Source organism: Setaria italica, chromosome V (assembly GCF_000263155.2).
Source record: "Setaria italica strain Yugu1 chromosome V, Setaria_italica_v2.0, whole genome shotgun sequence".
NCBI lineage: Eukaryota > Viridiplantae > Streptophyta > Magnoliopsida > Poales > Poaceae > Setaria > Setaria italica.
In genome coordinates, this window is record NC_028454.1 from 44,428,402 (window position 1) to 44,450,899 (window position 22,498).

General features: G+C 48.1%; 2 protein-coding genes and 1 pseudogene across 2 annotated transcripts; all 3 read right to left on the minus strand.

The window, feature by feature from the left end:
* Positions 1-6,921: 6,921 nt before the first annotated feature.
* On the minus strand, positions 6,922-7,739 carry LOC101770865 (annotated as a pseudogene).
* A 1,633-nt stretch (positions 7,740-9,372) lies between these two features.
* LOC105914471 lies at positions 9,373-9,940 on the minus strand. Its single transcript, XM_012846225.3, has one exon. It carries the CDS (start codon positions 9,883-9,885, stop codon positions 9,619-9,621), a length of 267 nt encoding a protein of 88 aa, XP_012701679.1. The 5' UTR covers positions 9,886-9,940; the 3' UTR covers positions 9,373-9,618.
* A 9,794-nt stretch (positions 9,941-19,734) lies between these two features.
* On the minus strand, positions 19,735-20,366 carry LOC101771648. The gene has a single exon (XM_004970950.4). The coding sequence runs from the start codon at positions 20,270-20,272 to the stop codon at positions 20,015-20,017; it is 258 nt and encodes an 85-aa protein (XP_004971007.2). The 5' UTR covers positions 20,273-20,366; the 3' UTR covers positions 19,735-20,014.
* Positions 20,367-22,498: the final 2,132 nt, after the last annotated feature.

A 22,498-nucleotide genomic window follows, 5' to 3' on the forward strand; every position in this document is an offset into this window, starting at 1 on the left:
CTGAAGGAACACATGCTGACCACTGCCACTGCAGGACCCTTCCCACTTTTGGTCGAGTGCCCATTTCTCACCCTCCAACAAGATTCGCCACTTCTTCACAAAGGTTTGCTGGGAACCTTGTTTCCACGGACATCTTGTTGCAAATTCTCTATAGAGCCCAGCCCACCCTGCACAAAGAAGCAAACATGTTTCAAGTAGATCTGCGCAGTTTTGGATCCTGTTTTGAAAGATCCGTCATAAAAAATATCTTCATTTTCGAAAGGATTTTATAACTCCATAGCTTTGTGTCACCCATGCTAGTCATTCCTCTGCAAGTCTAGAACTGATGAGATAGAGATCGGTAGTGTATGTCTTACATTTGGCAATAAATTTCATGCTCTCCATTAGTCAGGCACACATGACTTTGTGTTTTTCCATCAGATCCTCCCACACAAGAGTTGCTGCTAATTTCTAGGCATTTTCTGGGCAATGAATGCGTCCAAGTAGCCAATGATCTTATGATAGAACTTGGAAATGTTATGTTAGTGCAAACAATTGATATGATCAGTTTCAAACAAAACAGTGTGGAAGCAAAAGAAATGAATGCATAAATTTCTGTCAGAACACATGTCCACAAGTAAACCAAATTAAGATGTTGGATGGACGCCGCACGCCGCCGCCACCAACACCCACCGCCACCGGGCTTCGCCGGCACGAAGCATCCGGATCGGGGGCGCCATCTCAGTGCGGCACGGCGCACAGATCAAAGCAGCACGGCGGAGGATCGGCGAGGCGTAAGCGTACCTGGTTGAGGCGAATACGCGCGCTTTAGGTCCTTGGAGCGAGGGAGGGGATGGGTTGGAGCGAAGAGCTCGTGCTAGGGCTTGAGGATGTGGAAGGGATGGATGGCTCGAGCCTTGCGCTTGCAGTGACCGACGGCGCTGGATCGCGGAGAGGAGAGGAGGGTGAGCCTGCCCATACGACGACGACGGAGTGCTTACGTAGGTTTTTTTTGCAAAAAATCGGATCGCGATCCAAATTAGAGACTTTAAAAAATCCTCCTAATTTGGATCGTGATTATTGATTAATTGCGATCCAAATTAGGGGTGCCATTGAAAAATACTTGGTCCGATATTTTTAGAAAATCCCTATTCTCCAGGTCGGCGAGACGTCGGCCGACGAGGCCGTGCTGCCACCGCCGGATCCATCCGCCAACAGAGCGCACTAAAGACGCGGCTCCGGCGCCGGCTCCCTCGGGCCTCAGGCGCCACACCCGCGCCGCTAGTTCCGGCTCCACGCCACTGCCTTTCAACTTGAGCCTGCTGCCTGATTGCTCACCTTCTCCTGCACGCCACCATGGAGACGACGAGGAGGTAGAAGAAGAGTAGAAGACACAGCCGGTGGAAAGAGAAGAAGAAGAAGGCCTTGATTGATGTCGACGTTCGGCTCTGCCCTCCAACGCCGTTAGGCAGAGGCGCCGCCGCCGCCCGGCGACGAGACGGACGCCACGGACACGTACATCGTCAGCATGGCCAGTACAAGCCCGGCCGGGGGCCGGCGTCCTCGTCCTCAGCGCCGCTACGTGCTCCACCTCCACACCACCCGCAGTCCCGCACCCCCGAGTACCTCGGCCTCGACAGGGTCAACGGCCTCCTTCCTCGCGCATACCAGCGGAGGCAGCGACGTCGTCATCGGCTCATCGGCCTCGTCGACACCGGGTGTGGCCCGAGAACCGGAGCTTCGATGACGCCGGGTAGGGCCGGGGGCCCCGTGGCGGGCCAAGGAAGGGTCCAACTTCACCGCGTCGGCGTGCCACAAGTCCACAACAAGCTAGCTCATCGGCGCGCGGTCCTTCACGGCGTCGTACCAGTCGTTGCGAACAAGGGCGCCGGGCCAGACTGGACCAAGGGAAAGGGGAAGCGGTCGCCGCGGGACGTTCTCAGGCACGGGACGCGCACGGCCAGCACTGCGGCGGGAGACGCGGTGCGGGCGCCGGCCAGGGGCATGGCGCCGGCGTACAAGGCGTGCTGGGCCGGCGGGTGCTACAGCGCCGACATCCTGGCGGCTTTGGAGGCCGCGGTGGCGGACGGCGTCGACGTGCTCTCCGTCTCCGCCGGCGTCGCGGCGGGCGGAGACCTCGCGGCCTGCTTCAAGGACGCGTCTGTTAACAATAGACATCTCTTCCTATTCATAGAAGGAGTCCTGATTCTCCTGGAGCTGTGTCTCTGTGATTTCCGTAGGGGTTGTTAAACTCGGATGTAATCTCCTCAATGTATCCTGCCTATATATATGAGAGAATACGACCCTAGCAGGTCATGCAATGCCAATTACATTGACATGGTAACAGAGCCACGAAATTTTTTCTGAAGATGTCGTTTACTTCATCTTCTTCCTCCTCCACCACCTCCGGCACCATATCCAGCTCCTTCTCATCTACAACCTTTGCTCCTATTCCTCTCCACCATGCGGTCACTATCCGCCTAACCAAAACCAATTATTCCCTATGGCGTGCCCAGCTTCTTCCGTATCTACAGAGTACAAAGCTCATGGGCCTTATCGATGGAACGCTCGCCGCACCGCCACAGCTTATCCCATCGTCGACTTCTGCGGGCGCCGAGCTAGTATCAAATCCGGCGTATGACCGGTGGTACGATCTAGACCAACAGGTCCTCAGCAGCCTCCTCTCGTCGATGACTGAGGAAGTTCTCGAAGATGTGGCTTCCGCCCTGTCTGCAAAGGAGGCATGGGACATTCTACAACGCATGTTCTCCTCCACCACGCGAGCTCGCTCAGTTCAGATCCGGGTCGATCTCGCCACCGCCAAGAAACGAGATCTTTTTGCTGCTGACTACTTCCGCAAAATCAAGGGCCTTGCCTCTGAGTTAGCTGCAGCTGGTGCCCCCCTGCGCCCTGACGAAATTATTGCATATCTCCTAGCTGGTCTTGGTCCGGATTATGATCCGTTTGTTACGTCTATGACCACCAAATCTGAGCCACTTACTATTGATGATGTTTACTCCTATCTCTTGGCGTATGAGGCGCGTCAACTCCATCATCAGGCTGAGATGCGTCTCAATGTTGGCTCCTCGGCAAATTTCGCTGGACGCGGTGGCCCGTCCTCGTACCGTGGTCGTGGCGGTCCGCATACAGGCAGGAGTCCTGGCCGTGGTGGTGCCCATCCCGGCCGTCTGCGAAGTCCTACTCAACCACCTGCTGGTAATCGCTCTGCTCGCCCTTCGTGCCAAATCTGTGGTCGTAAGGGTCATACGGCCGTCAAGTGTCGGCTCGCATGGATGAATCATATCAGGAGGAACAACCATATGCTGCCGTCGCCACTGCCTCCTACAAAGTTGATCCAAATTGGTACACTGATACAGGAGCTACGGATCACATCACTAGTGATTTAGATCGTCTTGCACTTCGTGAACAATATCATGGTGGGGAAACAGTCCAAGTAGGCAACGGAGCAGGTTTGCACATTATGCATTTCGGTTCTTGTTCTATTAATACTGCTACTCGCCCTCTTGCTCTAAATAATGTTCTTCATGTACCTGAAATATCAAAACACCTTTTGTCAGTTCATAAACTTTCTCGTGACAATAACATATTCTTTGAATTTCATCCTTCCTATTTTCTTATCAAGGATCGAGCAACGAAACAACTCCTCCTGGAAGGAAGATGTGAGTCAGGTCTTTATCCCATTAAGCCCTCCGATGTTGAGTCCTTCAAACAGGCCCTAGTCAGTGTCACGGCGTTCCCAAATCAGTGGCATGCTCGGTTTGGCCATCCTTCTATCCAAGTTGTCAGGTCGATTTTGAGTCTTCATAGTTTGCCGTATGTTAAGGAGTCTTCTTCCTCAGTTTGTAATGCTTGTCAATTGGCCAAGAGTCACCAACTCCCTTATAATAATGCCATTCATCGCTCTACTTCACCTCTCGAACTTGTCTTTTCCGATGTTTGGGGCCCTGCTCCAACATCTGTTGGTGGTTACAAATATTACATCAGCTTTATTGATGACTTTAGCAAGTTTACTTGGATATATTTAATGCACGATCGAACTGAGGTACAACGCATTTTCTTGCAATTTCAGACTCATGCCGAACGCCTCCTTGACACAAAGATTAAGTTTGTTCAATCTGATTGGGGTGGGGAGTACCAGAAACTTCATACTCAATTTTTCCGTACTCTTGGGATTGCTCATCATGTTTCTTGCCCTCACACCCATCAACAAAACGGCTCGGCCGAACGAAAGCATCGCCATATAGTTGAAACTGGGCTTGCACTCTTAGCTCATGCATCTATGCCACTCAAATTTTGGGACGAAGCCTTCCTCACAGCTACTTATCTCATTAATAGGCTCCCTACTCGAGTCATTGATAATTTGTGCCCTCTAGAACGCCTTCTAAAAGCTCCACCCAATTACACCATGCTTCGCATTTTTGGGTGTGCTTGCTGGCCGCATCTTAGACCCTACAACAAACATAAACTAGCCTTTCGATCCAAAGCTTGTGTCTTTCTAGGCTATAGTGCTCTTCATAAGGGATATAAATGCCTTGACATGGACTCTGGTCGCGTCTACATTTCTCGCGACGTTATATTTGATGAATCAATTTTTCCTTTCTCCAACATTGCGCCCTCCCACCAAACCTCATCTGTTAATCCGGCTAGTGGCAGTGTTAATTTGAACATTAACCCAATGTACACTTTGCTTCCTGGTAATTCTATGGTTGCAGCAGTAGCAGATCCTACGCCCCTGGCACCTGAATCTTCACCAGGATCGGCTCCTGTTCTTGATGCTCCTGCACAGACAGTGGCTGCAGCAGGGTCTCCATCTGCCAGCACACATGGTGCGTTGTCACCAACGGCTGCGTCGTCGCTATCTCCTGCACCGCCTTCTCCCTCGACAACAGTGCCTCTACCAGCCTCGCCTGGGCAACCTGAGACGACAACTCCACAAGGCGCACCACATGTTCCTGCCCATCAGTATGGAACCCGATTGCAGAACCATATTCGACGTCCAAAAATTCGTACTGATGGGACGGTTACATACTCTGTTGTGCGGACATCCGATGATGAACCTGTTTCTCACATCACTGCCATGAAACATCCCCTTTGGCGATCCGCGATGAATGATGAATTTCAAGCGCTTGTCAAGAACAAGACGTGGCACCTTGTCCCTCCACATGCCGGCCTCAATGTTATCAACTGCAAGTGGATTTTTAAACTTAAACGTAAAGCGGATGGTTCTATTGATCGATACAAAGCACGGTTGGTTGCCAAGGGTTTCAAGCAACAATATGGTATTGATTATGATGATACCTTCAGTCCTGTGGTCAAACCTACGACCATCCGAGTGTTGCTATCTCTTGCAGTGTCTCATGGCTGGTCGCTCAGGCAAATTGACATCCAAAATGCATTTTTGCATGGCTACCTTCACGAGGATGTCTATATGAAACAACCACTTGGATTTGAGGATTCAACTCATCCTAACTATATTTGCAAATTGGACAAATCTCTCTATGGTCTCAAACAGGCTCCACGTGCCTGGTTTTCTCGTCTCAGTAGCACCCTTTTGCAATTGGGGTTTCATGCTTCAAAGGCTGATGTTTCTCTCTTCATCTTCAACAGAGGTGGCATTCAGATGTATATTCTCATCTACGTTGATGATATTATCATTGTAAGCTCCTCAACAGTGGCTACAGATCGCCTATTGACTCAACTTCAAGCTGACTTTGCGGTAAAAGATCTTGGCAGTCTTGGTTATTTTCTTGGCATTGAGGTACATCGTACTTCTCCTGGCCTTATCTTGACACAACGTAAATATATACAAGATCTCCTGAAGCGCACGAACATGGTCTTCTCGAATGGTGTTCCAACACCGATGCTTCCGAGTGATAAATTGTTGCTCAAAATTGGTGATCCTCTCTCAGCTGAAGACACAACACGGTATCGCAGCGTTGTTGGGGCTCTCCAATACTTGTCATTGACTCGACCAGACATTTCATTTTGTGTCAACCGTGTGTGCCAATTTCTTTCTGCACCCACAACTGCTCATTGGGCTGCCGTCAAATGCATTCTACGTTACCTTCATGCTACCATTGACCTTGGATTGTGCATCACTAAATCCGGCTCATCATTACTAAATGCGTTCTCGGATGCTGATTGGGCCGGCAATCTGGATGACCGGCGCAGTACAGGTGGTTATGCCATTTTTCTTGGCCCAAATCTCGTATCATAGAGCTCTCGCAAACAACCGACTGTCTCTCGCTCGAGCACTAAGGCAGAGTATAAAGCTGTTGCCAATGCCACTGCTGAACTCATATAGGTCGAAGTACTGTTGCGCGAGCTTGGGATTTCACAACCTCGGCCTCCTAGTCTCTGGTGTGACAATATTGGTGCCACCTACCTGTCGGCTAATCCCATATTCCATCGCCAGACTAAACATGTGGAAGTTGACTATCACTTTGTTCGCGAACGTGTTGCCTCCCGTCAACTTGAAGTGCGCTTTATCAGCTCCAAAGATCAGATAGCTGACATCATGACAAAGCCGTTGCCTTCAACTGCGTTTACTCAAATACGTCACAATCTGAACTTAGTGTCACACCGTCCAGATTGAGGGGGGGTGTTAACGATAGACATCTCTTCCTATTCATAGAAGGAGTCCTGATTCTCCTGGAGCTGTGTCTCTGTGATTTCCGTAGGGGTTGTTAAACTCGGATGTAATCTCCTCAATGTATCCTGCCTATATATACGAGAGAATACGACCCTAGCAGGTCAGGCAATGCCAATTACATTGACAGCGTCTTGGCTCACCGTCGACCGCGAGTTCCACGGGCAAGGGTGGGCTCTGCTTAGCCGATGTCAAACATTATATAAGCGGCTGCACGGTGGGCACCATCGCTGATTCCAAATTTAATTTGAAGGAGACAAGCAATCACGAGGCAAATCAAACAAGCAAGCACAAATTTTTATACGGTGGATGCAGAGCACCGATCAACTGTGGGGGTACAATTTATTTACGTACGATTAGCCCGGCATCACCAGATTATTATTTAAGCTGCAGTGCTGTGTACCCCATGCATCAACGTGGTGTCTACCAATACGGAGTCTCGCATCCAGGTGCATGAGAGCCGGCGCAATGGCTGCTAGCTCATGCGCAGCGTTGGCCGCGCTTGAGCTGGGCGTAGCCGCCGCCGCCCACGACCTCCTCTTCGTCCTCGTAGCAGACTAGCAGGTCTCCTTGTAGCTCTCGTACTCGTAGCGGCGCCCGCCGCCGGCGTGTCCGTTCCCGTGGCGGCGGCCGGCGCTGTAGGTCTCCTCCTCGCACGACTCCTCGTAGGTATCCTCCTCGCACGACTCCTCGTAGGTCTCCTGGTAAGTCTCGTAGCGGTGGGAGCCGCCGCCGTTGTGGTGGCGGTGCGCCTGCTGCTGCTGCTGGAGGGCGTGGTTGCTGTGGCCGCGGCGGGGGTCGTAGCAGTCCCCGTCCACCTCCTCGAACGACTCCTTGTGCACGGCCGTGTGGTGCTGCACGGCGCCGCCGCAGCCGGCGTGGCGCGGGTTCCCGGCGAATTTGGTGACGTGCTCGGAGTGACTGCGGTGGTAGTTCATGTTCATGTCGGGTTGCGGCTGGCCGTAGCCGCCGTAGCCGCAGGCACTCCTCCGCATGGCTGCTGGCACGCTGGTGGCTAAGCGATTGGTTTCCCTGCGCTACCTGTGCCTTGGCAGTTGGCTCTCGGCACTGCATGGATCGATCGGCTTGGGGTTGTGTTTTATAGGAGCGATACGATATTGCTTTAGGCTACATGCGTTTTCACTGTGGAATGTGGATTGCAGCATTTGTTCTGGGCTGGTAGTGGTAGGGTAGTAGGACAGACACTGCTCTGACAGTCCGACCTGATCAATGGCTTTATTCTTCTTCGAGTCCACTCAGGCGAGTCCTCAGGCCTGCACGAGCATCTAGTTCGTTGTGGGCGGCATGGCATAAACAATACCAAAATGATTAAAGCAATGATCCGGCTTGCCCCGTCAATGGTGATTAGTGAAGCAGCAACGAGATCCTATTCGCGTGCCCTATTTGACGGCTTATCTTTTGCCTTGCTAGCTGTAGTAGGCAAGTAGCAAAAATATGCAGCAGTTGCATTTTAACCCCACAACGTATCACGCGTTGGTCATATCACCTCCTCAAGTACTACAAAACCGGATGTTTAACTCTCTAACCTGCACAAAACTGTTTAAATGACCCCCTGAGGTAGCTTTGCATGGTAGTTTTGCCACGTTGGCATGCTGAGATGGACGGAGATGCTGGTGTGGATCGACTGATACGCGAGCTCTGTTTGCAAGTTGACAGGTCACGGTCCTCTATCTTAGTCTTCTCCTCCCTCTCCCATGGCCGCTCCAGCGCTCCACTCAACATGCTCGTTGTCCTTGAGCAGCGGGAGCCTGCCGACGAGGTCATCTGAGCAGCAAGTTCAGGCGTGGGCACAGCGGGTTAGCTGCAGCTTTGGTGCCAAAGGTCAGGGCACCCTTGCTGGGTTTGTGCAAGCCCACGCGCCACGATGTTGCTCTGCTCTAGGCCGAGGTTCTCACACAACTGATGCGGTAGCTGCTCCGCGAGCGCCTCCAGGACGTCGCCGTCGTCACGCTTGCTAAAGGGCCCGGCATGGTTATCGAAAATCATACCCGAAAAGAAATCTGGCCGAGCCGAGCCCGTCTAGACTATTGTTTCATTTATTTTTTCTATTAATTAAAGAAGAACGGGAAGGCTGAGCTGACCCAAAAATGATCCCGACAATATCTATGTGATAGTCTTGGGCTCAAATTTTCGATCCGAAATAAATCGGGCTTTTGTCGGCCCGGTTTGAAAAATGCTCTAGGTCTAGTTACATGTACCAGAAATCACTAATAAACTTTGTGAAGGTCTGAAGGGATGTGAAGAGAGGTAAAAACTTTTCCACCTTTCATCATGATTGCGCTGCATGCTCTGCTGTGCACTGGAGCAGCCGGGGTCCGGTCCTTCACCTGATCATCTCCAACAGATCGATCCTCACTTCCTGCTGGTCATGTGCACCTCAGCTTTTGCTGTAACGACAGCGTACCCTACGATTCATTTTGGGGCAATCTTTGCTACGATTTTAGGCCTTGTTTAGTTGGGGAATTTGGGAGGTGCCAAATTACTGTTACAGCACTGTAGCACACTGTAGCGTTTCGTTTGTATTTGTGAATTATTGTCCAAATATTGACTAATTAGGCTCAAAAGATTCGTCTCGCAAAGTACAACAAAACTGTGCAATTAGTTTTTAATTTCATCTACATTTAGTACTCCATGCATGTACCGCAAGTTTGATGTGATGGGGAATCTTCTTTTTGCATAGTGTCAAAGTTGGGAGTTGGGAGTAACTAAACATGGCCTTAACTTCTGAGGAGACAAGGGACAAGCAATCATACGAGCTGAGCTAAATCAAACGAGCAGGCCTGATATACCAGCCGGTACAGCGCACAAATTTTCATATCGGTGGATGCAGAGCACGGATGGATCAACTGGGGGAGCACAATTTATTTACGTACGTACGAGTAGCCCGTTTTTTTGCCGGATCATTTTAGCTGCAGTGCAGTGTGTACCCCATGCATCAACGTTGGCATCTACTGGAGGTGCGCCTGCTGCTGGAGGGCGTGGTTGTTGTGGCCGCGGCGGGGGTCGTAGCCGTCCCCGTCCACCTCCTTGAACGACTCCGTGTGCACAGCCGTGTGTTGCTGCACGGCGGCGGCGGCGCCGCCGCCGCCGCCGGCGTGGCAGGGGTTCCCGGCGACTTTGGTGACGCGCTCGGAGTGCGTGCCGTGGTCGTCCATGTTGGGTTGAGGCTGGCCGCTGCCGTGGAAGGCACTCCTCCGCCGCAACCGCATGGCCATAGTGATTGGTTTCCCCTGCGTTTACCCTGTGCCTTCGCACTTGGATCGCTATGGTTCGCGGCTTTGCGTGGATCAACTTGGCTGCTTGGGGTTCTGTTTTATAGGGGCGCTATGATTCTTAACTGCATGCGTTTTCACTGTGGATTGCAGCATTTGTTCTGGCTGGTAGAGTGGTAGTGGTAGGGTAGGACAGTCGTTACAATATTTGCTCCGACCTGATCCATGGCTTTATTCTTTCAAGTCCACTCAGGCGAGTCCTCAGGCCTGCGCAGCGCATCTAGTTCGCTGTGGGCATGGCATGGCATATACAATCCCAAAATGATTAAAAAGCAATGATCAAAGCCGCACAGATCCTATTCGCGTGCCATATTTGACGGTCTTTTTTTTTTTGGCCTTGCTAGCTGTAGTATCGAAATACACGCAGCACTTGCATAACAATGCAGATCAATGATTTGAATCATATGAAGCTTGCATTTTTTGTGGCTTGTTAGTGCCAGTCAGTCACAAAACGTGTGCTACGAATTATCCGACCATAAAGTACAACAGGGGATCTCGCAAAATGGAATCCAAGAGATCAAGATAACAGTAGTACAGCTAGGAGAAAAGAAGGAAGTGGACTCAAGTTTCAAACCCTAAAAAACGCAGGACCCAAAGAGCGAGCAAATTGAAAACAATTCCCACTTAGAGTTACACCCCCGTACCCCTCACGGAGCCCCACCTGCCAGGGCAGGAGGGTGACGAAAAGGTGTGACGAAGGGTGAGAGGACAAAAAACTGGATGATAGAAAATGATTCTGCTAAAAGCCTCTTTTTTCTCCTTACCCACCCGCGCGTACCCTCCCACGCGCTAATCACGTTCCTGATTTTTTGGGTGAGGTCTCCTTCCTTTTTCACGCTCTGCCGTTCCGCAACTCCATGATTTTCTCCGTGGTTTCCTTCCTTTTACACTCTTGATTGATCGGTAGACTTCCTATTGAGAGCCTTCCTTTTGAGAGCCTTTAATTTAATTTCGTTCCTATTTTTTCTCCATGGTCTTCTTCCTTTTCCATGCTATGCTGTCCCGCGACTTCATGATTTTCTCCACAGTTTCCATCCTTTTACATGCCTTTTACATGCTCTTGATTGATTGGTAGCCTTTGTATTGGGAGCCTTCCTTTTGAGAGCATTTACTTTAATTCCATTCCTAATTTTTCTCCATGATCTCCTTCCTTTTCCATGCTTTGCCGTCCCGCGACTCCAAGATTTTCTCCGTGGTTTCGTTCCTTTTTACACGCTCTTGATTGGTAGACATCCTATTGAGAGCCTTTAATTTATAGGTATGGCGATGGCAAGTTCTCTCCTACGTCCAAGTCTCCTTCTTGCTTCACGTCCTCCTTCCACCGAGGGGCTATTACTGGACCTCCACACCCTAACGTAGGAACGCAATCGAGATCAAAGGTCTACTAGTCCTTCCACTGAGGACTATTGCCGGACTTCCACATCCTCGTGGTGGAACTACATGCTGGAACTCAAATGGCTGCCGGCACCATTTGATCAATTTTGCAACCGCCCGGCGAAGGAAGGCCACTGTTGTAAGATCACCACACCAATTAGGTAAGGCCCTAAACCTTCATCTTCTTCCTACTATATAAGGTACTTATTCATGTTTGATCATGTAATTTCACAATGTGATGATTCCATATGTTCTCCACCCTAGACCGCAACGAAACATTGTCAGATTGATAATCCATTATGTTTGTGTACAACTCCAAAATCTCTAGATATCTGAGAGTGATAATCCATGATGTTTTGAGTTCATGACATTGTCTACATTATACATTGAGTTCATGACAATGCCCTATATCTTGTGTTTATGCGGCTGACTTTTAGCCATTACGTATTATTCCATTATCATTGTATCATGTTACCTGTGTTGCTCTACAAAGAATGATAAATTCTTTTTTTTTTACTCACCAACAGTACATAATCCATCAAATCTTTCATTACATGATATCTGATCAAGATGGGTCATCGAGCCGTGCTTGGAGATGTGATGAACACACACGTAAGCGGAGCATCGATCCATGGTGTTAAGAGACCTAGAGAAGGTATCTAATTTTTGGTTGAATCATAATGTTCTGGTTTCATATTTGGTTGAATCCCAATGTTCTGGTTGCACATAACATATTAAGGAGACTTATCCATGTAACCTTTTGAGCGCAGGTGAAAATGTTGATGATGCAGAATGACAAAAAGCAAGGGAATGATATGCAAATATGCCATTGGAGAAGAAGGCTGAGTGGAATGCAAAGAGAAGGGAAGATCATCAGCGTAAAAAGGTGGAGAGACAATCAAGCAATGGCATGCTGGAACCTCTCAGACAATTAGGCAGTGTCATGCATGAACTTCTGGGAGAACCATCATGTGATGAACCACCTCTCAAACAATTAGGCAATATCTTATACATTCATTAAAAATTGTGAGTCAGTATAGTAGGATCCTTAAATTATGATATAGTTTTTTTTTACTTTCACAGGGATATCTCATGATATGGATCGGGTGATGTTGGTGGGGATTGGCTTAGTAGGAACCCCAGCTATACAAGATCACTGAGAACTTATCATATGCTACCAATCTTCGTATCAGGTCTGATAGTAGTACCTTGACATGATGTTCAATAGGTTTTTTAATTGATATCTTTAAGCATTTACAATTTACATCCCAGATCTTGATGAGATGCCTCTGTATGTTCTAGGATTGGATGGAGTCAAGGAAACGGATGACGAGGGAAGGCAAATATTGAATTGTCACAGAGAAGTAAGCAAACATCTGACTTCGTGTTTACTGGTATGGCTTATATGAAACCCATGTAGCCCTAGCATATAATCATACATGCAGGATATCGCCTCTAACAATAGGCATGTATATTTATATATTTAAAGATGTACCAATGATCAGCATTGTCCCTAATGATGTGTCTCTACAAGATCTGAGAGTGGAGGAAAGCATGGAAAAGGAGGGGCATACATTTGCCTCAATGTCAGCTGATAAGAAAAGCGTGAGGAATGCCAAAAGAAGAGCAAATTACCATCACTCAAAGTGCCAGGAAGAGGCAATCTTCCTTGATGTAGAAAAACCTAATCTCACCTTCACTGGTATGCATGTTAATTTTTGCCTACAAAATTTGATGGAGTTCCAGCGACTTGCAATTATTCTAATTTTACGCTACAAGCAGGAGAAATTGGATATAGACAATATGTGGTAACGGCAAACATTGCAACTCCAGATGCATGTTTGAAATTGTACTGCCTATGTTTAAAATTTTATTTAAGCACATGGATGCGTATATAAGTTTTTTTAATAAGGTGACCAACATATTGGAGTAGAGGTGTCTCCGGAGGAACTGAAGAGGTTAAGAGAAAGGAAAAGATATGTTGAACTATCTGACTTTGAAAGACAACAAAAAATATTAAAAAATAACAATGGACGACACAATAAAATTTCTAAACAAGGTACTATATTTGAGCTATTTTCTCAAATTCCATTAATTGTTTTATACTATATATAATTATGTTGTTCCATTTTTGGGCGAATGTTTCAGATATAGGGTTACAAACCCCTATTGGAACATTGCAGTCTGGGGTAACCCAGTTAGGGTCTGGTCCAAGAACAAGGGGTTCTATTAATAATGAAAATGCCGAACCTAATCAATCTGGTTTATAAGAACCAAACAATCCATTGCACGGAATAGAAGGTAACTTTAAATCACTTGGTCTTGTCTATGATTTTCATTGTACGTTGACAATATCCCAATTAATATATTGTATTCTATTCTACAATGAAACAGAGAACAATTTAGATGAGATGGATCCTGACCAAGAAGGAGATGATAAGTTAGATGATGGTGAAGCGAGGGTATTTTACCAACGAGGTATGTTATATATTATTGAAATGAATGTAACTTTCCTCTCGCAACAAGATGGTTTATAATTAATTATTGGTTTGTGGCAGATATCCATTACAAGTATTATAGAGATCCGGATATGGCTTCTAAGGGTCCTGAACCATTTGATGGAGTGTACATGAACCTTCCTAAGAAGCATCATGTGTTGAAGAAGGCCAAAAACTGTGAGTTCTGCAATGCGAAGAAGTTCCTTGGTGAAAGACCTGCTTTATGTTGCAGGAATGGGAAGGTCCACATATATGTCCCAGAAGTTTTGTCTGAGCTTCACCGGTTATTTACGAGTCAAACGGATAAGGATGCAAGGTATTTCAGAAAGCACATATGGTACTTCAACTCACATTTCTCTTTCACCAGCTTTAGGTTTTCCATTGACCGTCATCTCGCGTATGCAAGAGGTAATGGTGTGTATACCTTTAAGGCACATGGCCAGATTTACCATAAGCTCGATCCACTTGTGCCGGGTGGGAAAGGGCCACGCCATATGCAGCTCTACATTTATGACACGGATGATAGTATTGGTTATCGTGTTAAGACATCCCCTAATCTTGATGAGAACCGGATCCGCTTGATCCGTGGTATTTTACGGGACAATCCGTACATCCAAGTGTTCACAAGCCTAGGTACTCTTGCAGATATTCAAGAGTACATGATTGAGTTGAATACCAAGATTTCTATTGATTAGAGGAGATACAATGCACCCAAAATGGAGCAGATTGCGGCTATCTAGGTTGATGGCAATAACTCTCAGCATAGGTTCTCCCGGAGCATTGGATATATGGAAAATGAGATGATCCGTACTATATTATGGCGTACCATGGCTGTTATGACCCATTGGCATATCCTTTGTTTTTCCCTTGTGGCGAGACTGACTGGGAGGACAAGACGATAGTGTTTCGAGATCCACCACCATCAAAGCCAAAGTGGAAGTATACTAAGCGTAACAGGAAAAGGTATGCGTATTCCACCATTCTTTCGTACTTCATCCATAGATTCATTGCACTCACTATATGAAATCTGATGATTTATGCTGCAACATAGATGGAACTGAAGCCGATGTGGGTGATCGTACAAACAATGACCATTGTGTCGTGCAAGGACGTAAAAAAAGAGTCGCTCATGGTATGTACTATTTTTCTTGTGCTTTCATACACACTTCACTTTGCTGTATTTGTAAAGTATTTATTTACTTTTGCCTCATAGATCCGCATATTGATGAAGCAGATGACACAGCATATGGTGACTACATCAATGAGGAAGGTGTGTATGCAGATATGCCATATTATATCATTCACAAATTTAAGATTGAAAAGTAAGAGCGTCGGAGGAGAGGAGGTGGAGCGGTGGCGGCGGTGGAAGAGAGGAGGGGGTAGCGGCGCTAGCACCGGAGGAGAGGAGTGGCGAAGCGATACCGGCGGTAGAGAGGAGGAGAGGTTCGAGAGAGGCAACAGGCAGGTGGCGGCGGGAGAGAGAGGAGGGGTAGTGGTGGTTAGGGTTTAGATTTAGTTTTATGTGGGGTGGAGGGTAACGGGCCAATACAGGCCGGCACCCTAAAATCGTGCCGGGCCGGGCCGCCCGTCGTGCCGAGGTGGCGGCCCACGCCCGGCATGAGCCATTAGGCTGAGCCAGCCCGAGCTCAAAGAGTTACGGGCCGGGCCAGGCTTAGGACGGGCCAAAAAACCGAGTTTTGTGTTGGGCTGTCAGGCTGCTGGCTGCATGGACTATCTATACCCTAAATGAAACTTAATTAAACCATGGATGTAATAATTAATAAGTAGAAGGAAAAAAATCAAACTCAATTATGTATTAAATTCAATGAGATTCATCAATTAAAACTATGGATGTAATAATTAATAAGTAGAAAAAATATAATCAAACTCAATTCTATATTACATTAAAATGATAAACATAGCATTGTAATGGTTATAATATGACCATAGAATTTTATTTAAAAAAATAATCCATCTTTAGTTATTTTCTCTCTCTTCTAGGTCTAGATCTTGATCTAGATGACAACCTAATGAAGCTAGAAATGATGTATAGAAGTTGAAAATGAAGGTTGGAATGGCACATACTTACCTTTTATAGCCACCTCCTCCAAAGAAAACAAGAGCTCCAAATGGAAGGTTGGCTGGTGAAGAAGCTGTTCGCGACTTTATCTGGGCGGCATCTGTGCTAGCGGGCCACCTAACGCACCCGCCAGCACATATGCATCCCATGTGTGCTGGCGGACGCTTAGCTCGCCCGTCAGCACAGAGCTGGCTCTGTGCTGGCAGGCACTAGCCCGGTGGCCCCGATCATCTTTGTGCTGGTGGGTGCCAATTTCACCCGTCAGTATGCTAATTTCGACGTGCCAACACAAATCATTTTCGGGGTAGTGTTTCTCTTGGCCCTGATCTTGTGTGGTTGTGTTGGTACTTGGTACTCGGTATGGCCTGGCACTGGCACCGCATTGGGTCGGCTTTTATAGGAGCTCAACACGCGTAGTCATGGGCTCGCTCATGGCATTGATGGAAGAAGAATTTGCGCAGTAGGGTAGTGCAGGGGCTGCAGGCTGCTCAGCTGATGGGCTCGGACCGTCGGACGTGGTCAGTTGCTTTAGTTTTTGAGTGATCGAGTCCACTAATGTCTCGAGCATCATCGAGAACAATTCTGGTGCTCCAACCCCTTGAGGTAGTACTCCCGAGTGACAAATAAAAAAAGATCATATCCTTCGCAAAAGAAAAGGAAAAAAAGCTGAGAGTGGAAAATCAACCAATAAAAGAGGCGATTAGAAATTTGCAGACCGGCAGTAGTGAATTGTTAATGCGCCTTGCGTTGTGATTAATTAAATACACGAAAGGCTGCTTGTACAATCAGGAAAAATTGCCCTCCTGGCACTCACTGGCAAAACCACGGATCGGAGCTGCTTCCCTGGGGCAAAACGATTTCCTCGCATGCATGCTGGAGAGCAAGACCGGATCGTTCACCCTCTAGCCGTGATATCTTGCTCCATGAGGGATCTCTGCTAGCTCTACAAGCTTGGGCGCGCGCCATGGCTGCCATGATGCCCAGCAGCCGGTCCGGGTCCGCCCCTTCACCTGCGACGACGACAGATCACAGAACGGCGAGCCGAGGCGGGGAGAGAGAGCGAGAGCGTCACCAGATGCAACGTGGCGCAGGAAGCGAGGCATGCATCCAGGAGGAAGAAGAAGGAGATCGGGATGGTCAGACTCAGACAGGCGGCGGCGGCGCTCCGGCGAGCCGTGGCGTGAAGCAGAGGCGGCGTACCATGCGACCTAAGGAGCGGTCGTTGTTTCAGAAAATACCGTCCACCCCTTGGGAGCCTGTGAACCGTCCGGTCGAGCCTGTGTGGCCCAGAATAGACCCACGGCGGGAGGCGCCTGCCTCGTCAGGCTCGGATGACGGGCGCGTACATGGCGGCCCGCCGAGACTGAAGAAGCAGAGGATGTCTGGCTCGCTTGCCCGGGCTTCGAGCACCAGTGGCGGCGGCGCGATTCTACACGTGTTCGTGTAAATGCCTCACTACCGCAACGATTTCGGTGGGGGATGCAAACTCGCGCAGGTCCCGCCTCCCGCCCCGATTACGCTCTCGGAACAAAAACAAAAGGAAAACAGTAGCAGCACAGAGCGTGCCTCGAAACCTTTTATTCATGTCACGGTCTTATTCTTGTATGTATACATAAAGTGCATGCAGTGTGCGTACACACACTCATGTGACCGTGCACACCGTACACATAGCTAGCTAGCTGTCAGGACGCAGGAAGCAGCTGGCAGCGCTGCGTTCCTGACGATGACCGTGAAGTTCACCTCGATCGTCCGATCCGCGTTCAGGCGTAGTACTCGCCGGTGCACGAGTCGTAGCGCTTGCTCTCGCACGCGTCGTAGTGGCGCCCGCCGTGGCCGTAGCCGCCGTGCCCGTGCCCGTGCAGGTGGTGCTGCTCGCGGTGCTCGCCGAGGTGGCCGTGGCAGGACCCCTCGTGCCCGGCGTAGCCACCGACGTGGTGGTGGTGGTGGCTGCCGCTGCGGCCGAGGTGGCCGCCGCCGTACTGACCGTGGCCGTGGCCGTAGTGGCCCCTGCCGGCGCGCGCCACCTCGTCGATCTCCTCGTACTCCTTGCGGACGGCGTAGCGCTCGCCGCCCTCGCCGTAGCGGTACCCGGGCTCGGCGTACGGCCTCCTCACGTCCTCCGCGCAGTAGCCGGACTCCGAGTAGTACGCCATGGCGGCGGTGATGCCCTGGTGTCAGCTAGCTGATCAGTTCGTTGCAGTGAACGGACTTGTGTGCGCGGTGATCTGCAATGCTGAGACCTGATCGATCGATGCAGGATATATACATGGACTGGCCCTGCTTTTATAGGGTGCAAGCAAAGCAACTCATCCTCATGCATGATTCAGATGGAAGAAATGCTCTGGTAAGGACGTGAGGATGGATGCATGAGTGGAGCAGGGAACTTGTTCTGAAAGATACGTGCGCGCTCACTGCTTTCTGCCGAGCCGTGCCACCTGCACGTTGGGATCGAAGGTGGAAGAAAACTCGAGACGCGTTTTTACACAGACCGATCGATGCCCGGGAATTTCTTTGATTGAGATAAAAAGCTTGAAGCAAGCTACGGGTTGAAGGTTGAGGCAAAGTAGAGTGTAAATGGAATAACAAAAGAGCGGCAGATATCAAGATATGTCCAATAACAGTTTTGTTCATGACAAGTAGAAACGAAAAGGAAGGGGACATGAACTGAATGATGGATCTGGCGTCAGCTGGTAAACTACTGAAATACATAGTTTTGGTGTGCAAGAATTTTTTTTTTTGGCATGAAGCATCTCACTGTTACTTTAATCAATATATTTCAGGTTCAAGTGATTTTGCTGCAGCTTTTGTCCATTGGTCATTTAATTCTTTTCTTTGTACTGCAAGGCTGTTTATTTGGATTTTGGTTATCCTGAATTCCTGATCCGCCATCCATCTAATAACCTATAATCTGTTTGTTTTTTTTTTAAAAAAGATAACCTTATGTATCGTATAACGCTCACAATGATATGCACCCCACCAGTGTATTCAAGAAGAAAAAAGAGAGTCCAAGAGAGTCATTTGCCCATTTCCTGCATATGGTCTCAAACGATGGAATATTTTATGCAAATAATATTTTTAAAACGCACATCACCTATAAATGAGCAGTTTTAAGAATTAACCAAAATAATACTGGCCTACACAATGATATGCACCCCACCAGTGTATTCATTATTCAAGAAGAAAGAGAGTCCAAGAGAGACATTTGCCCATTTCCACCATCAAGTGAAAACGCACATCATCTAAACGACTCAAGTTACACAATCAAACAAAAGAATACTGGCCTCAACACACGAGTGAAGGTTTTACTGATTTAACACCATTTATGTTCAGTTAGGCGACCACTGTCACTTTTTTATGCATCTGCAGAAAAACATGTTCTTCTTTTCCCCTTTTGAGGAACAGCAATAAACATGTTAATACGAGTTACACTAGATATCCAGATCGACGTGTCATTTGAGTTTTGTGTATCCATGATCCACGATCCATGCTTCAAGCTCTAGTTACTATATACTATGGTCCTCTAATATTCAGATCATGAGCTATAGTGCAAAACCATTTTGCTGCGTAGAGAGTTAGATCTTCCCATTCAGCTAAAGCAGGCATTTTTGCAGGTTTCTGGATGTCACCTGCTCCAGAATTTAGGTTGAAGCAGAGCAACATTGGCCCTCGATTCGGTTTATTTTTTGTTGACAATCCATGAATTGTGGTGTTATCACCACCATGGTGCTCCTTTGGCGCGGCGATACTGGACTGGAACTGGAAGCATTTCCGTGCAAGGATGCGCAACCGTACAGTTGCATGCCTGGTGAATGCGCCACGTGTACGGTACACGTTATAATCTTTGAGTACAACAATCTACCTGGATGTGGTCCGATTCACATCACAAGCTTTTATTCATTTAGATCACAAGCTTATTATTTTCGTAGTTCGTACACAGGCTGCGTGCATGCACACACACCACCGTCAAAGTACGTACACACATACATACCCGGCCGGCCGGATACGGTATACGCAAACTTATACTAGCATCGTACATATGGGGGAGCACACACGCGCATACGTGACACGTGGCTCAGATCCAGCAGATACGTGTTCGTTGATGGAGCTCGCGTGAAGCCGGTTAGTCGTCGGCCCTGACGGCGAAGTTCTCCTTGCGCTCGTGGAACTCGCCGGTGCGGGTGTTGATGTCCTCCTCGAACTTGCTCTCGCGCGCCTCGAAGTGGCCGTGGTGGCGGCCGGTGCGCGAGACCTTGTCGACCTCCTCGAACTTCTCCTTGACGACGTGCTGCTGGACGCCGCCGTGGCGGCCGAAGCCTGCCGGGCTCGCCACCGACCTCACCTCCTCCGAGCTGTAGTCCACCTCCTGGTAGTGAGCCATTGGCGATGCTTGGGGTTTGGGTGTTGGGTGTAGTGCCTGTGACTTGAAAGGGCTTGTGAATTGTATGGCATGACTTGTGTGCTGGATGCTAGGGTTGGGGCCGGGGTGCGCTTTTATAACGCCTGGAATGAAGCGCATGAGTGGAGGGAGGAATAATCGGTGCGAAAGAAACCTGTGTGCAGCTGCTTTATTGATTATTGTGTGTTTTTTCTTCGCTTTTTACCGTTCATCTAGAGGAAGTGTTTGGACTGTACTGGCCAAGTTGATGTTAGGATGTCTAGGGCATTTTTAAGTGCAATTTACATGTTCATATAAAGTTCAATTGTATTCTAATTAACATCATATATGCAGTTCCATCGTGTTGGGATATTTGTGTACTGTGTTTTCAAAAAAGAACAAATATTTGTAAGGAGTCATCGAAGAGCTATAGTCACCCTGCGGGCTGGAGCTAGTGTGCAAAAAGAAAAACAAGACATGTATTATGAAAAATAAGAAGAAGAAATGACAGACATAGGTACGCAGTGCATATAATCATTAAAATCAGCTGCTTGTTATAAAACGTGAGTTCAATTCCATTAAAAAAGGAAAAACGGATATGCAATTAGCGAGCAAAAAAGTTCGGCTCATCTCAAATCCTCTTCTTCTTATTAAGTCACCTTGGACAGAAGAAGTCACCGGCCGCGTTAGGTAAGAATATACTTATCAGTTGTCAAGTCGGAATATATACTTGCGTCTCGGCCTGCACCTCGTTTCACTTCACCATGGATGGAGACCGCAAGACGCCATAGCCGCACCGGACAGCGCGTTGCTTGTATGTGAAAAAGAATCACAATTCCTTCATCCATGATAAGATGTATGTCCATAACAAGGAGGGAAAGGGGAGGGGCGTATAAGGTGTATGGATATGTTTACTACAGTTTGTAAAATGTGTATGGAAAACTAAGTGATTATATTGTTTACACTTGTTACTCTATCCAAATTCCTTGGTTTATATAAGCGGTAACATTCACCAGAAACGTTAAACTAAAATTTTTCAATCTTACTATTGATAATTGAAGATTCCTTTTTGGAAACTTCACGTTATTCCTCACGTGAAGCGTTAGAAAAAAAAATTAGATAAAATTCAGAAATATCGACCATCAATTAGGTAGAGCCTAATCATCATAGCCATTAGACCTATTATGCTTTCTAAAAAATTACCCACCTCTACCATTATGAAATAATCTAAAGTACATATGTATTGTGAGCAACTCAAAGCCCCCAAAGGTGAAATTGGGTTCTCTCTATTTTTTTACAGGTCCAGCAATAGCCCCATAGATAGAGGGCTCCCTAAATACCCCCAGGAATGGAGGGTGGAGGGGAGAATTTGGAGATCTTCCCAAAATAGAGAGCCTAGTAGATGGTCTGCTGAAGTGTATTTTTTTACTTGACCCTCTAAACTTGGATTAGGGGACCATTTAGAGGCACGTAGAGTTGCTCTTAGAATATTTACAAATAAGGGACAACGCAAAGTTATTAGCTACAGATCCTAATGTTTTTTTTTAAAAAATCTAATACTTAAGTCTTTCAAACTATTAGCACCAGCGGGAGTACAAGTTGATGTTTCATATAATTTTAATAAAAATTGTATGGCGGACCAAGCGTGTACTAGACTACTAGTAAATGTGTGTTGACATGAAAGCACAAGCAAAGATCAATCAACTGGCCAACGGCAAGATCAGACTGTAATCACCTGCTACTAGCATGGGCAGAGGCCGCAGTGCACATGCACATCTCATCGATAGGCCTGGATAATTGAAGAGTTGAAGACGGCCACACACGAGCCATGGAAAAACTGAATGCGGCAGGAACGAAGCTGAGCCGGCGTCCGTCCGCGGGCAGGATGCCGATGATGTCGAGCTCACGGCCGTACGGCCTGTGCAGCAGAGGAGCTCGGTCGGCGTTGCTGTGGGAGCCCAGTAGCTCACGGTGGAGGTCGTCATCGACGGCGCCGGCGAGCCACGCCGGCCTGTGCAGCAGCACGGTTTACGGGTCCTAGAACGCGCGATTAGCTGGTTTGAGCTCGCCATCGAGTCCATGGCGGCGTGGTTATGGTCCACGATCCAGGCCGGGTGGCCAGCGGCGAGAGGCGCCTGACCCCGGAAGATGTGACGAACCCTTACCGGCGCCTTGATTGCCTAATCCGCAATGTTACTAAGGAGTTGCAAAGTTGGTCAGCTAAGAAGA